Source organism: Nicotiana tabacum, chromosome 17 (genome assembly GCF_000715075.1).
Source record: "Nicotiana tabacum cultivar K326 chromosome 17, ASM71507v2, whole genome shotgun sequence".
Classification (NCBI taxonomy): Eukaryota; Viridiplantae; Streptophyta; class Magnoliopsida; order Solanales; family Solanaceae; genus Nicotiana; species Nicotiana tabacum.
This window is the reverse complement of record NC_134096.1, coordinates 78,892,266-78,907,747: the sequence shown is the minus strand read 5'-3', so window position 1 is coordinate 78,907,747 and position 15,482 is coordinate 78,892,266. Positions and strand designations below refer to the sequence as shown.

The following is a 15,482-nucleotide window of genomic DNA, read 5'->3' as shown; positions in this document are numbered from 1 at the left end:
ATATGTTGTTAGACCTCAATGGTAATTTATTGTAAAAAATAAAAATTTTATGGCCTAGGTACTCCTTGAACAAAATCCTAATTTTACAACAAAGAAAGGACATCAAATCGAAATAAAATAAATTTTTTCTAATCGGACCTTTCGATTAACATAATATTCTCGTTGTTATTGTTCGAAAATGGAGGGATGGAGCAAACATGAGAATCATGGTTGTAGTGGCTACGTGGTTGTTACGAAGGAAAGGGGGTAGTGGCAACTACGGTGATGATAGAGTTGAAAAGATGGAGAAGTTAATATGTTTCACAATCAAGAATTTGGCTATATTTTTAGGTGGGTCGGATTTTGAGGTTGGGTAAAAAAATGGGTTAAGGGTGAATTTATTTAATTGGGGTCATAGTTTAAAATTGGACCAATAAAAATTTGCCACATGTAATTTAAATAAATTTTTTTTTATTTGGCATTGACCGTTAGTCGTAGGGACATAAGTGAGCCAGCAAAATAATTATAGGGGTATTTTTGGCTCAATAGGTGAACATAGGATATATTTGTACCAAATCGAATAGTTTGAGGGTAGCTTTGATCTTTTTCCGTATTATTAATTAAGGAGTAGAGTGCGGAGCTCAAAATTTGCCCATGAGTTGTTTACGTGCGGGTTATAGTCAATTATTTCCCTACTACTAATACCTAGCATAAGAAACCATCTTAGTCAGCTATATCCCAATTATTTACACAAATCAGAATTAAAACCATCCACTAACACAACTTGCCAGTCTCACAAACAAGTTCACAGATACACACAATTCACATCTTGCTTGGGTCGACACTTTTGCGACTAGTGACAGGAGATAATACCAACATTTTCTATAAGAACGTTTGACGTCCAAGGTTATTTTTTGAGATGAGGGAAACAGGTATAGAGGTCAGATTTTGGATGTTTGGCCTCGGCATGTTCCTTGCACTTCACCTCTGACGTTGTGCACATAAATGTCTGCATACATACCTTGCACTGCCATCAATCATAACAGCATAAACAAGTTAGTCAAGGATAAAAGGAATTATTAAACAATAGCAATCAAACCAAATCCAAATACACTAAAGAATTTTTCAGAGGCTGAAAAGAACAACCACATATAGTGAACGAGATGAGTCACTCTATAAATTGTATGAATCATTCCAGACACTGATGAGCATAGACTCTGAAGGATTGTAGTTACAACTCAACCGGAAAACTCTACCTAAGCTATCTCATGTTGAAGGAATCATAATGATATTACAACACCAAATCCTCCTAAGAGCGTTTTCTGGCAAAAATGTAGAAATGCCAATGTTATGGAACATAGCCTTAAAGATGGAAAAAGAAAAGGGAAAGACAAAAGACACCCAAATAAGACATCAAAAGGTGGGAAGCCACTATCACTTTATGAGCAAATAAAATAGAAGCAAATTCTCTAATTGCGTCCTCGAATTTTTAGTACAAGACAGGAGCGTGAACCACGTAGCAAGTAAAAACTGTGGACTAAACAGTACACATGCTCAATGAGCCAAATTTCAACATTTAACGGAGATTACACAGTTTAACACATTGTTGAGTGTTGTCGTTGTTGGATTGTCAATAAGATGTTTATGAAATAAAGAGAAGTATTTTTAACACATACAACGGAAATTTAAGTTCAAAACTATGACACTACTAACCCAAACAAATAATGAAAGAAACAAAAGAATTATAGGTGGCATCCAAGTGCTGATTTGGTTCTTGCCTTCATCATTCTATCCTTTTAATGGCCTACGTGATCGAGATAATTTCAATATTAAAGGATCCGTGCTTTCTATTTTTCATCTACTTCTTACCTAGAAAGACAGGGCTTAGTATGTTGGTCATTAAGTGAAAAGGCATTACCTACCAATTTTATCACCGAATTGAAGGAATAAGCCCGTTTGATGTTCAAATAAGCAACATAAACCCGCGTTTCAAATTAACCTTTATCAAGTCTAGTCAATAATTAACTATGCGTCAATCCAAATTAGTTGGTGCGCGCTATATGAAAAATCCTACCTGTCCTCATCTATCAAGGTCTATTCATTGTGGTCAGACTATTATTTCCCTGATTTTCATCCTACCATAATCCTCCGAGCTTGAGACCATTTATGCATCACATAGGTGGAATTTACGAAAATTGTGGAAACAAAAAGGTCTTACCTGGATGTTCATGGCCTGCTTGTTCTTTTCAAGTTGGCTTCCTGCGTAGATCCAACGATTTCGAGAGTTAATAAAAAGCCAAAGCTTTAAGAATTTACGCAAAATCACAGCTCAGCATAAAAACAATAAGGGCTCTCTCAGCTACATTGAATTCCAACAACGGGATCGAATCGGATTAAACCAAAGCTAATATCAGGCTAATTGACCGACGGATCAGATGATTTAAGAAGAACAGTATGTGGATGAAAGATAAAACTATGAAATTGGTGTCAGAAACAAAAGGATATAAAGAAAGAATACCTTTTTGGGCTTTCATCTTCTCGAGGTTCCTCTCGCGAGCCATCTTCGCTTTCTGACCGTTGCCTCCACCCATGGACGTGAATTGGACCCCTAAACTAAGGCTCTTATTTTGCAGGCGATAAACAGTGGCGGGGAAAAGGCAGCTCCAACCTCCAGTTGATACAAGGGTCAATATATAGTATCACGACTCACCAGGACAGTTTTGAGCTTCTGGAAGGTTCCTCCCGATCTCTTGCAATGAACTTAATTAACCTTTTAAATAGAAATACAGTAACAGTTACTATTATTGTCGTAGTATGGTGTAATTTCTGAATACTTAAAACATCAAATTAATCTATCCCTTACTAAAAACTTATATGTACTTAATTACCAAAATATTTATTACTTCCTCGGTTCAAGTTTATTTCTACACTTTTACTTGTCCATTTTGAAAAATTAATAAATAATTCCTATTTTATACATATTTTACCTTTATTATTTTCAAACATTTATCTATACTATATTAAAAGTACGAAAATTCTTACCGAAATATTGTTCGCTTTTTTATCCTTTAAAAATAAATATTATTTTGAACAAAATTGTAATTTAAATCTAGGACAATAAAATCAACTACATCTTTCCTTACCGAACTAAGTAAGACTCTAAAATTTTGTAACTCAAAATATATTTTTAATAATATTTAAGTGAAATTCAAAATTTTACGTTCTTTAATTCTAAGTACAAATGTATTCTTAATGAATTGTCATTAATTATTTTTTATTTTAAAATATGTATTCTAAATGAGTTGTCCTTTATTATTATTATTATTCTTTCTTTTTGAGTTTATTCCGACGAAGGACAATCCCTATATTCTTCATATATTATGTTATTTGTCGCAAAATATTAATTCAACATTAGTCGGTCTTTAGAATTATACATTTTTATTATTAATATCTAGGAAGTCCAGAGCCAATCTTTTCATTCTCAAATTCTAGAAGACCAAAAGATTCAATTTTCAATTTATGATATCATGAAAAACATATTTTCGTATTTTGTTTTAGTATTAGTCACATAAATAACAATAATTTCATATAATATTTCCACATAAGTTCTCATAGATCACAATAATATATTTGAAAACTTCAATTGGACATGATTTCTTCATCTATTGAGCTAGCTAAATATAAAAATATCTATTATTTTCAAAAAATTCTTTAACTTTTATTTTATAATTTTATATAACTATCTAATAATATTTACATAATTTTGAAAATTATTTATACTCATTAATATGGGTACACGCGCAAAACGCGTACCCTAAGACTAGTAATAGTAATAATTATGGATGATATAGTAAAATTACTATAGTATTATTTATTTTCTATGTGATGGGTAATTCTCGAATCCCACCTATATGAGCTTGTGAAGCATAAATTGTATGAAAGCACGGTAGACCTCAATAGAGCAGGACAGGTAGGATTTTTCATATAGCACAGGCCAACAAACTTAGGAGTAAGGCATAATTAATTTTTGTGGAACTTTCGTAAAGCACTATAGTTTAGAGCCTAATTATTATAAGTAATTATACTTTACTTAATTACCGTTTGTAGTTAATGTATCAATTTCGCTGTATACAGATGATCACTGTATCAATCGTTGCTAGGTTGTATCAACGAATACAGTTTTGATGAAAAAGATGTTTGAACGGTATTCCGTCGCGCATAGTGATTGCATCAATGAATACAATTTGATGGAAAAGTTGTATTAACTGTATTTGTTCGCACATAATGGATGTATCAATGAATACATTTTTTATGGAAAAATCATATCAATTGTATTCGCTCTCATGCAATGAAATAATATAGATAAGATACGAAGAAGAAGAAAAACACAGACTCAAATCTGTGAAGCTGTAAAAATTACAACCGTCAATCTCGAATTGCAACGAAATAGCAACATAAATCCTTGCTGAGTGAAACTTTTCTTGAATCAATTCAATCTCGAATTCTACCACTCATAAAAACTTGAAGCTTCAAAGTTGAAACTTGGGTTTGGAAAATTAAAATAATTTCAGACTAGGTGGTTCTAAAAGTTTGAGAACATCTTGGGGAACTTATATCTCATATTTAGAATGATTTGGGGCATATTTGACGTGGGTTTGGATAGAATTTTAAAATGAAATTCGAGTGTCTGCAAAGTGTATGCCTTTATTTTGTTCTTAACAGGTATTTTATATGAAATCCAAAGTGTGGCAATGTATTATAATTATTTTGAAATATATTTATTTAGGACAAATCTATATCTATCAATATTATTATAAAAGCACGAATAATTTATACTAAATATTGAACGACTAAAATATCCCTAAAATATTGATCGATTTTTATGCCCTTAAATATTTGTATAATTTAAGGATCTAATGGTAAATTACCTAATGATGAAATTCTTTTTCGATTTAAACTATACATATGCCCGATCCTACAATGTTGATCTTACTTGAATTAGAAAAGTACGTGCATAATTTTCTTTCAAAGAATTGTTGTTCCTAATTACAATTCTTTTATAACAAGGAATATACTAGAAAAAAAGGCACGTATTAAAAGAAGATTTAGTACTACGTTCTAAACACATCAATAACAATTTAAACAAAGTTGAAAATTCTTACTATCCTTTAAAGTCTTAATTTGTATTTAGTTCATATAAAGCTAAAACTAAGTTAAGTTAGTATCTTTTACCTAAATATTAGGAGTTACTACATATTTCAAATAAATTGAGTTAATTTTTAAAATATTAAATAATAAGAAAACAATTAAATAGTAATTTTTTAAAATATAAAATCTAATTTTAAAGGATTAAAAAAATAGGGACAATTTTATATGAATATGTTTCTTTTACATGATAATAAAGTGGTTCTAATAATACAGATGAGATTGCGCTCTTTAATTTATTTATTTTTACTTCAGTATGAGTAATTGATTGCTTTACAAATTTCTCAAAGAAAATCGATTGATGTTAAATTAGGTTTCCTAGAACAAGTTCGTCAAAGTCTCCTATATATCGAAGTTTAATAAATATTTTCTTTTGATTGATTTATTTTCATTAGATGCTCAATTGTCTCCAATTAAAGATTTCCATCGATTTATATTCAAATAAAAAGCAAAATACTTTAGAATAATATTATTAATGTATTATGTGTTATGATTGGTTAAAAATAATCTAAAGTAAGTGGAACACAATGATTGGACCGACTCTGTAACATAAGCAAAAATACATTACGATATTCATATAAAATGTGAAAATCAACTTGAACTTTCCAAACAAACAGGATGATTGCATAATATAAGGTATTAGCTAGCTAAAGATATATATAAAAAATATATACTATATATATAATACACATATATACAAAAAAAAATATTTATCTGCTATTATTTTTGGGAGCGGTTAGATATATATATATATATATATATATATATATATATATATATATATATATATATATAAAAATCTTAATTAATCATGGACTTGATTTATCAAAACACGTGTATAATTAATATTTTATTGCTTTGAATATGATAAAGTAGTATAATTTTACTTGGGTTATATCCGACATAATTTTAATTTGACATAACTTTATAAATAATTGAGACAACCCGCACAAATAAGTCAAAGTACAATAGTTAAAAGTAATACTTTTTAGAGGTGATTCAAAGATGGACAACTGTATGTTTCACTTTTGAGATGGAGAAGCCAAAGTTATAGAAGAAAATATGATACCAAAATCGACCTCTATAAAGAAGTCTTAGATATGATACTACCACACTGAATATTTATACACTATAAATAGGATATTACTTAACTTAATTAAATTAATCATCTTTGTAGGTTAAGACGATATCATTTTTAATTCAAGTATTCTATTAATGTAATTGTCACGACCCGAATTTACCACTTTCGGACCGTGATGGCGCCTAACATTTCACTTGCTAGGCAAGCCAACGTTAGAATAATATTAACCAATTTTTAGACAATCTTTACATTATTAATAATCAAGGAAACAAAAGCGGAAGCAAAGTTTGAAATATAGTGAAATAATCCATAAATGCAACGGTGTCTAAATACCATCCCAGAATTGGTGTCACAAGTGTCCGAACTTCTAGAATAAATACAAATAAAGGTCTGAATAGAATAAAGCTGTCTGGAAATAAACACACAGCTAAAGTAAAAATAGACGGGGACTTCAGAACTGCGGACGCCATGCAGTTATACCTTAAGTCTCCTTTGGTAGCTGAAATCCGAGCAAGTCTACGGTACGCCGCTGGGACCAATTCCAAAATCTGCATAAGAAGTGCAGAGTGTAGTATCAGTGCAACCGACCCCATGTACTGGTAAGTGCTGAGCCTAACATCGACGAAGTAGTGACGAGGCTAAGGCGGGTCACTTACATTAACCTGTATGCAATATTAGTAACAACAACAATAATAGAAATAATTCAGGTAACTCATTTATAATAATTGAAGCCAACTCAGCAATCATAACCAATTATCATTTCCATCAATTCTGTTGCAGCGTGCAACCCGCTCTCACAATATATTCACATTTAATTCTGTTGCAGCGTGCAACCCGCTCTTACAATATATATTCACATTCAATTCTGTTGCAGCGTGCAACCCGCTCTCATAATATATTCATTTTAATCAAGTCTGTTGCGGCGTGCAACCCGATCCTCCAATATGGACTTTTAATAAGTCTGTTGTCGACTTTTAAATAAGTCTATTGCGGCGTGCAACCCGATCCTCCAATATGGACTTTTAATAAGTCTGTTGCGGCGTGTAACCCGATCCTCCAATATGGACTTTTAATAAGTCTGTTGCGGCGTGCAACCCGATCCTCCAATATATTCATTTCTGTTGCGACGTGCAACCCGCTCCTCCAACATATTCATTTACCAATTCTTATAGAATAAATTTTCCCAATAAATGTAACAATTAATATAAAATTATAAGACAACAAGCATACAATAATTATGATTTAATCATGAAACAACCAATGACAATTAGTAAATTATTATGGAAATCAGGGAGAAAATAGGCAGTTTAATATTTAATATGCTAAATGTCAAATAATAATTAAAACACATAATTCAAATAGCACGTAACAATTAATGCAGGAATTCAAGAATTAATATTTGACAAAGAATAAGAGAGAAACAATTATTATAATAATTAATTTATGATTTAAAACAATTTATGATTTTTCATGTAAGTAGGCAAACAATTAATTTGACGACGTATAGACACTCGTCACCTCGCCTATACGTCGTTCACATGCAATTCACATAACAAATAATTTAAGGGTTCTATTCCCTCAAGTCAAGGTTAACCACGACAGTTACCTCGCTTTGTAAATTACAATCAATTATTCAACCACAGCTTTTCCTTTTAAATTTATCTTTGAAAGCTTCAAATCTATTCACAAACAATTCGATATATTCAATACGAATAATAAAAATTAATTCCATATGAATTTACTAATTTTCTGGATAAAAATCTGAAATTCATTAAAATATTCGGCAGTGGGACCCACGTCTCAAATCTCAGAAAAACTTACGAAATCCGAACACCCATTCCGAGACGAGTCCAACCATATAAAAATTATCTAATTCCGATGTCAAATGGACCTTCAAATCTTAAATTTTGATTTTTGGAAGATTTTAGAAAAATATGATTTTTCTTCCATAAATTCACGGATTCATGATATAAACAAGTATGGAATCATGAAATATAATCAATATAGGGTAAGGAACACTTACCCCAATATTTTTCCGTGAAAATCGCCCTACCCGAGCTCAAAAATGGGAAGGAGTTGAAAATGGGTCGAAACCCCATTTCCAGAACTTAAGTTCCGTTTCTGGGATTTTTACCCTTCGCGTTCGCGAAGGTACTCTCGCCTGTCCAACTTTTACTCTTCGCGAACACGAAGCTTGCCTGGCTTGGCCTTCACGAATGCGAGATGCCCTTCGCAAATGCGAAGGCAATTGACCTGGCCAGTCTCTTTCCTTTCGCGAATGCGAAGCTTCGCATCCCAAGCCTTCGCGAACGCGTTCTCTCTGTCGCGAACGCGAAGCACAAAATGTGCCAGCCCCAATATGCTCTTCGTGAACGTGAGACTCCCCTCAGGAACGCGAAGAAGGAAACGAGAAGCTAGTTTCTACAGTTTCCTCAAGTCCAAAAATGATCTGTTAACCACCCGAAACCAACCCGAGCCCTCGGGGCTCCAAACCAAACATGCACCCAAGTCCTAAAAACATCATTCGAACTTGCTCGCGTGATCTAATCACCAAAATAACACCATGAACTACGAATTAGACACCAATCAAAGGAAATTTTCAAGAAAACTTTAAAACTTATATCTTTACAACCGGGCGTCCGAATCACGTCAAATCAACTCCGATTCTCACCAAATTCGACAGACAAGCCATAAATATTATAGTGCAACTATACCGGGCTCCGGAACCAAAATATAGACCCGAGATCAATAAATCCAACACCAGTAATTTCTTAAAAATCATTAAGCTTTCAAGCTTTTAATTTTTCATCAAAATTCCATATCTCGGGCTAGAGACCTCGGAATTCAATTTTGGGCATACGCCCAAGTCCCAAATCATGATACGGACCTATCGAAATTGTCAAAACACTGATCTAGGCCCATTTGCTAAAAATATTGACTAAAATTAACTCAATTGAGTTTTAAAGCTCTATTTCACATTTTAATTTATTTTTCACATGAAAATTTTCCGAAAATTTTTACGGACTGTGCACGTAATTCGAGAAATAATAAATGGTGTTTTTCTAGGTCTTAGAACACATAGTTTCTTATTAAATTTAAAGATGACATTTTGGGTCATCATATTCTCCACCTTTAAAACAAACGTTCGTCCTCGAACGGAGTTAGAAAAAGTACCTGAGCTGGAGAAAAGGTGTGGATATTTACCCTGCATGTCCGACTCGAACTCCCAGGTAGATGCCACTACCGGCTGACCTCTCCATTACACCCGAACTGAAGGATAACTCTTAGACCTCAACTGTCGGACCTGCCGGGCTAGAATAGCCACCGGCTCTTCCTCGTAAGTCAAATCTTTGTCCAATTGGACTGAGCTGAAATCTTACACATGGGAGGGATCACCATGATATTTCCGGAGCATAGACACATGGAACACCGGATGAACCGCTGATAAACTAGGTGGTAATGCAAGCCTGTAGGCTACTTCACCCACCCTTTCAAGAATTTCAAAGGGTCCGATATACCTTGGGCTCAACTTGCCCTTCTTTTCGAACCTCATTACACCTTTCATAGGTGAAACCCGGAGCAATATTCTTTCTCCAGCTATGAATGCAATATCACGAACTTTACAATTGGCATAACTCTTTTGCCTAGACTGAGCTGTGCGAAGTCGATCCTGAATAATCTTGACCATATCCAAGGCATCCTGTACAAAATCGGTACCCAACAACCGAGCCTCTCCCGGTTCAAACCAACCAACTGGCGATTGGCATCGCCTTTCGTATAATGCCTCATATGGAGCCATCTGAATGCTCGACTGGTAGCTATTATTATAAGCAAACTCCGCAAGTGGTAAGAAATGATCCCAAGAACCTCCCAAGTCCATAACACAAGCGCGAAGCATATCTTCCAATATCTGAATAGTGCGCTATAACTGTCCGTCTGTATGTGGATGAAATGTTGTACTCAACTCCACCCGCGTGCCCAACTCACACTGTACAACCCTCCAGAAATGTGAGGTAAACTGCGTACCTCGATTTGAAATAATAGATACGGGCACACCGTGAAGGCGGACAATCTCACGAATGTAAATTTCAGCTAACCTCTCTGAAGAATAGGTAACTGCCACTGGAATGAAATGTGCTGACTTGGTCAACCTGTCCACAATGACCCAAACTGCGTCAAATTTTCTTTGAGTCCGTGGGAGCTTAATAACAAAATCCATAAGGATACGCTCCCACTTCCACTCAGGAATTTCTAACTTTTGAAGCAAAGTATCAGGTCTCTGATGCTCGTACTTAATTTGATGGCAATTCAGACACATAGCTACATATGCAACTATATCCTTTTTCATTCTCCTCCACCAATAATGTTGCCGCAAATCTTGATATATTTTGGCGATACCTGGATGAATAGAATACCTAGAACTGTGTGCTTCTTCAAGAATTAATTCACGAAGCCCATCCATATTAGGCACATAAATACGACCATGCACTTGCAGAACCCCATCTTCCCCCCACAGCAACCTATTTGGCATCACCATGCCGCACCGTGTCCTTAAGGACAAGTAAATGAGGATCATCATATTTCCTCTCTCTGATGCGCTCATGTAAAGAAGACCGAGCGACTGTGCAAGCTAAAACCCGACTGGGTTCTGAAACATCTAACCTCACGAACTGATTAGCCAAAGTCTGAACACTTGCATCGAATGGCCTCTCACCACCGAAATTTATGCAAGACTGCCCATACTCATAGCCTTTCTACTCAAAGTATCGGCCACCACATTGGCCTTTTTCGGGGTGATACAAAATGGTAATATCATAGTCTTTCAACAACTCCAACCATCTCCTCTGCCTCAAATTAAGATCTTTTTGTTTGAACAGATACTGAAGGTTGCGATGATCAGTAAATACCTCACACGAGACACCGTAGAGGTAATGCCTCCAAATCTTCAGCGCATGAACAATGGCTGCCAATTCTAAGTCATGGACAGGATAATTCTTCTCATGAACTTTCAACTGCCGCGGCACATATGCAATTACCTTGCCATCTTGCATTAATACTACACCAAGCCCAATGTGAGATGCGTCACAATATACCGTATACGATCCTGAACCTGTGGGTAATACAGACACTGGCTCCGTAGTCAAAGTGGTCTTAAGCTTCTGAAAGCTCAACTCACACTCGTCTGACCATCTGAATAGGACACCTTACTAGGTCAATATGGTCTTAATAGTTGTTCATAATCAATTACAGAATCATCAATTAACTTCATGTTAACAAAAATAAAAAAAATCTCATTTCAAACCTTCACAATACTAATAACGAGATGTGAGGCATGAAAACCTCATAATTATTTACCCGAATTAACGAGTCACATTTAATGCCACCTGGGCGGGCACCTACCTCGTAGGTTATAACTCAATATTACAACACGAATTTGGCAAGTATGCACAGAGAATTTCATACGAATATTTTTCAAATAAGCCTAGCAGGCATGACTCCCTATTAGTACTATAGTACAAATTTAATTTTCACTAGGGAGAATTTAAACACAAGAATTTTTAACACATGGATCTCGTCCTTATATAACTTCCACCGCAGCTCATAGCCCGGTTTAAACATATCAATTTATTTTAAAATACGAGGACCTGGGACTCAGTTTTGAATCACAAGTAATATGCACATATTACCAATCGAAACTTTCCATTTTCTCCTTTTAAATAACTTTCATTAAACAAAATCACAACACATAATGAACCCCACACTGGTAGGGCATAAAATTCACAATTTGTAATTAATTATCAGTAAATTACATCAAAACTTACCGACATAAGTAACAGAAAGACACCTTTAGCCTCACAGATGTTATTAGAGCCCATCATGGAATGATAGGTGTAGTCATCTCCATAAAACCTCCCAACAGAAGTAGACACATAAGTAGATTATAGAATTACGAAGCCCACTCATAAGTGCAGCACAATAGGAGGACTCGTTTTGATACTCAGAACCGAATCAAGTTAAGAAAATTATTCCTTTATTTTAAATCAAGGTCGTACCTATAACGACACCATCTGAAGTAACGACCTCCACCATACCATAAAACAAATATAACAACGGCTAGGTCTCCACCTCTAGGACGCCTTCTACCCGCCTATCCTCCACCCTTAACTGGTCGTGTGGGTGGTGTAGTAACTGCAATGGGGCACGTAGCCTGAGTGCTTTGATGAAATATGCCTCTCCCAAGTTTGGGACAATTTTTTCATGATGTGCCTAGTATCGCCGTATTCATAACAACCACTTTGCGGGTTAGGCTGCTCATATTGAGTCCGTGCCAGATGAATGAAATGACCATCGTAGGAAACTCATGCCAGTGGTGCATTAAAAGAACTTACTGGAGCACCCCAGGTAATCCGATGTGCGGACTGGGATGGTCGACTGCCCGAGCCCCTGCCATAATGATTTTTCAGTAGAATCCACTGAATCCCCAGAACTTCGAAGTGTCTTAGTCTCCTTATCTTGGCAATTTCTACCACTAGCGAAAATGAAGTATTAGTCTGTAGCTCCTAGGTCATACAAAATTTTACGATCATAATTAAGTCCTTTAATGAGTCTGTGGACTCACTTTATGGCTGTAGGAAGCAAAGTAGGAATATGACGGGCTAACTTATTGAACCCGATGGCATATTATGACACTGTCATGGTGACCTGACGCAATCGTTCAAACCCTATGCGCCATGCATTACAGAGAGTCTGGGAAACAAACTCTTTCAAAAGCATTTCTAAGAACCGAGCCAAGTGGGCGGTATTGTATTGACTAGTCTACCCTCTTCATATGCTTGCCACGGACACCCGTGGAGAATTATCTCTCCCAAGACCAATTTCTTCTTTTGTTATGCTGACTCAACACTGTTGAGCTGACCCATTTCTTAACATACTCTTCGATTCTTCTCAGAGGTAACCCTTACCCCTATTTATACACAACGATCACAAAATTAGAGCTCCATACAGACAAATCTTGGCACAAACCACATAGTCCAGAATCTCGTCAACCACTGTACTTCCTCCGAAGCACCCCAAAATCCGCAACTGTGACGTCCACGCTGAGTAGACCTTCTGTAAATTTAATATTGTTTCTCTAACTCCTTTGGTACTGAAGTATAAGATTATTACGGAGGCAGACATACCGCAAGTCCCAGCCTTATTCTCTACAAGATCTCAGGCCTTAAACACATATAAATTTTGAAAGAACCTTTCAGTACCACATATATACATTTCAGGCCAAAACTGATATAACATATGACTCACAATCCATTCATTGATAATGGACTCCCCCACTCGGCACGAAGTCATAGTTCACCACGTACGATGGTCCACAATATTAACCTTCACAACTCGTATAAATCAACCAGATGCCAAGGTACGTTGCACCCACCATATTATTCACCGGGTGATCTCTTTATACGTCTGCATCTTCAGTCAGAATCACACGTTGAGGCAATGTTTGAGCATCTCTCGCTCCCTCGTAGTTCATCTGTGGCATCACGAACCGCCGACGCACAACTGATACTGAGTGCGCAATGTCATACACGAGTAGATACAAAGGAATGTGAGATATAGGTTTCAAGCAAAATCAATGTCGCACGATACGGAATAAAAGAGGTGATATTGTTCCTAACCTTCATAGCCTCTGAGAGATAAGTACAGACGTCTCCGTACCTATCATTCAGACTCTACTAAGCTTGCTCGTGACTCGTGAGACCTATGTAACCTAGTGCTCTGATACCAACTGTCACGACCCGAATTTCCCACCTTCGGACCGTGATGGCACCTAACATTTTACTTGTTAGGCAAGCCAATGTTAGAATAATATTAACCAATTTTTAGATAATCTTTACATTATTAATAATAAAGGAAACAAAAGCGGAAGCAAAGTTTGAAATATAATGAAATAATCCATAAATGCAATGGTGTCTAAATACCATCCCAGAATTGGTGTCACGAGTGCACGAGCTTCTAGAATAAATACAAACAAAGGTCTGAATAAAATAAAGTTGTATGGAAATAAACACACAGCTAAAGTAAAAATAGACGGGGACTTCAGAACTGTGGACGCCATGCAGTTATACCTCAAGGAACCTCTGGTAGCTGAAATCCGAGAAAGTCTACGGTACGCCGCTGGGACCAACTCCAAAATTTGCACAAGAAGTGTAGAGTGTAGTATCAGTACAACCGACCCCATGTACTGGTATGTGCTGAGCCTAACATCGATGAAGTAGTGACGAGGCTAAAGCGGGTCACTTACATTAACCTGTACGCAATATTAGTAACAACAACAATAATATAAATAATTTAGGTAACTCATTTATAATAATTGAAGCCAACTCAGCAGTCATAACCAATTATCATTTCCATCAATTCTGTTACAGCGTGCAACCCACTCTCATAATATATTCACATTCGATTCTGTTGCAGCGTGCAACCCGCTCTTACAATATATTCACATTCGATTCTGTTGCAGCGTGCAATCCGCTCTCACAATATATTTATTTTAATCAAGTCTGTTGCGGCGTGCAACCCGATTCTCCTATATATATATATATATATATATATATATATATATATGTATGTCGACTTTTAAATAAGTCTGTTGCGGCGTGCAACCCAATCCTCCAATATGGACTTTTAATAAGTTTGTTGCGGCGTACAACCCGATCCTCCAATATGGACTTTTAATAAGTCCGTTGCGACGTGCAACCCGATCCTCCAATATGGACTTTTAATAAATCTGTTGCGGCGTGCAACTCGATCCTCCAATATGGACTTTTAATAAGTCTGTTGCGGCGTGCAACCCGATCCTCCAATATATTCATTATAATCAATCCTGTTGCGGCGTGCAACCCGCTCCTCCAACATATTCATTTACCAATTTTTATAGAAGAAAATTTTCCAATAAATGTAACAATTAATATAAAATTATAAGACAACAAGCATACAATAATTATGATTTAATCATGAAACAAACAATGACAATTAGCAAATTATTATGGAAATCAGAGAGAAAATAGGCAGTTTAATATTTAATATGCTAAATGTCAAATAACAATTAAAACACATAATTCAAATAGCACGTAACAATTAATGCAGGAATTCAAGAATTAATATTTGAAAAAAATAGGAGAGAAATAATTATTATAATAATTAATTTATGATTTAAAATAAT

The 15,482-nt window shown here is 35.4% G+C and overlaps 1 protein-coding gene across 1 annotated transcript; it reads right to left on the bottom strand.

The window, feature by feature from the left end:
• Positions 1-737: 737 nt before the first annotated feature.
• On the bottom strand, positions 738-2,701 carry LOC107832226 (uncharacterized protein At2g23090-like). The gene is made up of 3 exons (XM_016660040.2): positions 2,498-2,701; positions 2,198-2,238; positions 738-1,006 (listed from the first exon to the last, which is right to left on the bottom strand). The coding sequence occupies exons 1-3, from the start codon at positions 2,568-2,570 to the stop codon at positions 887-889; spliced, it is 234 nt and encodes a 77-aa protein (XP_016515526.1). The 5' UTR covers positions 2,571-2,701; the 3' UTR covers positions 738-886.
• Positions 2,702-15,482: the final 12,781 nt, after the last annotated feature.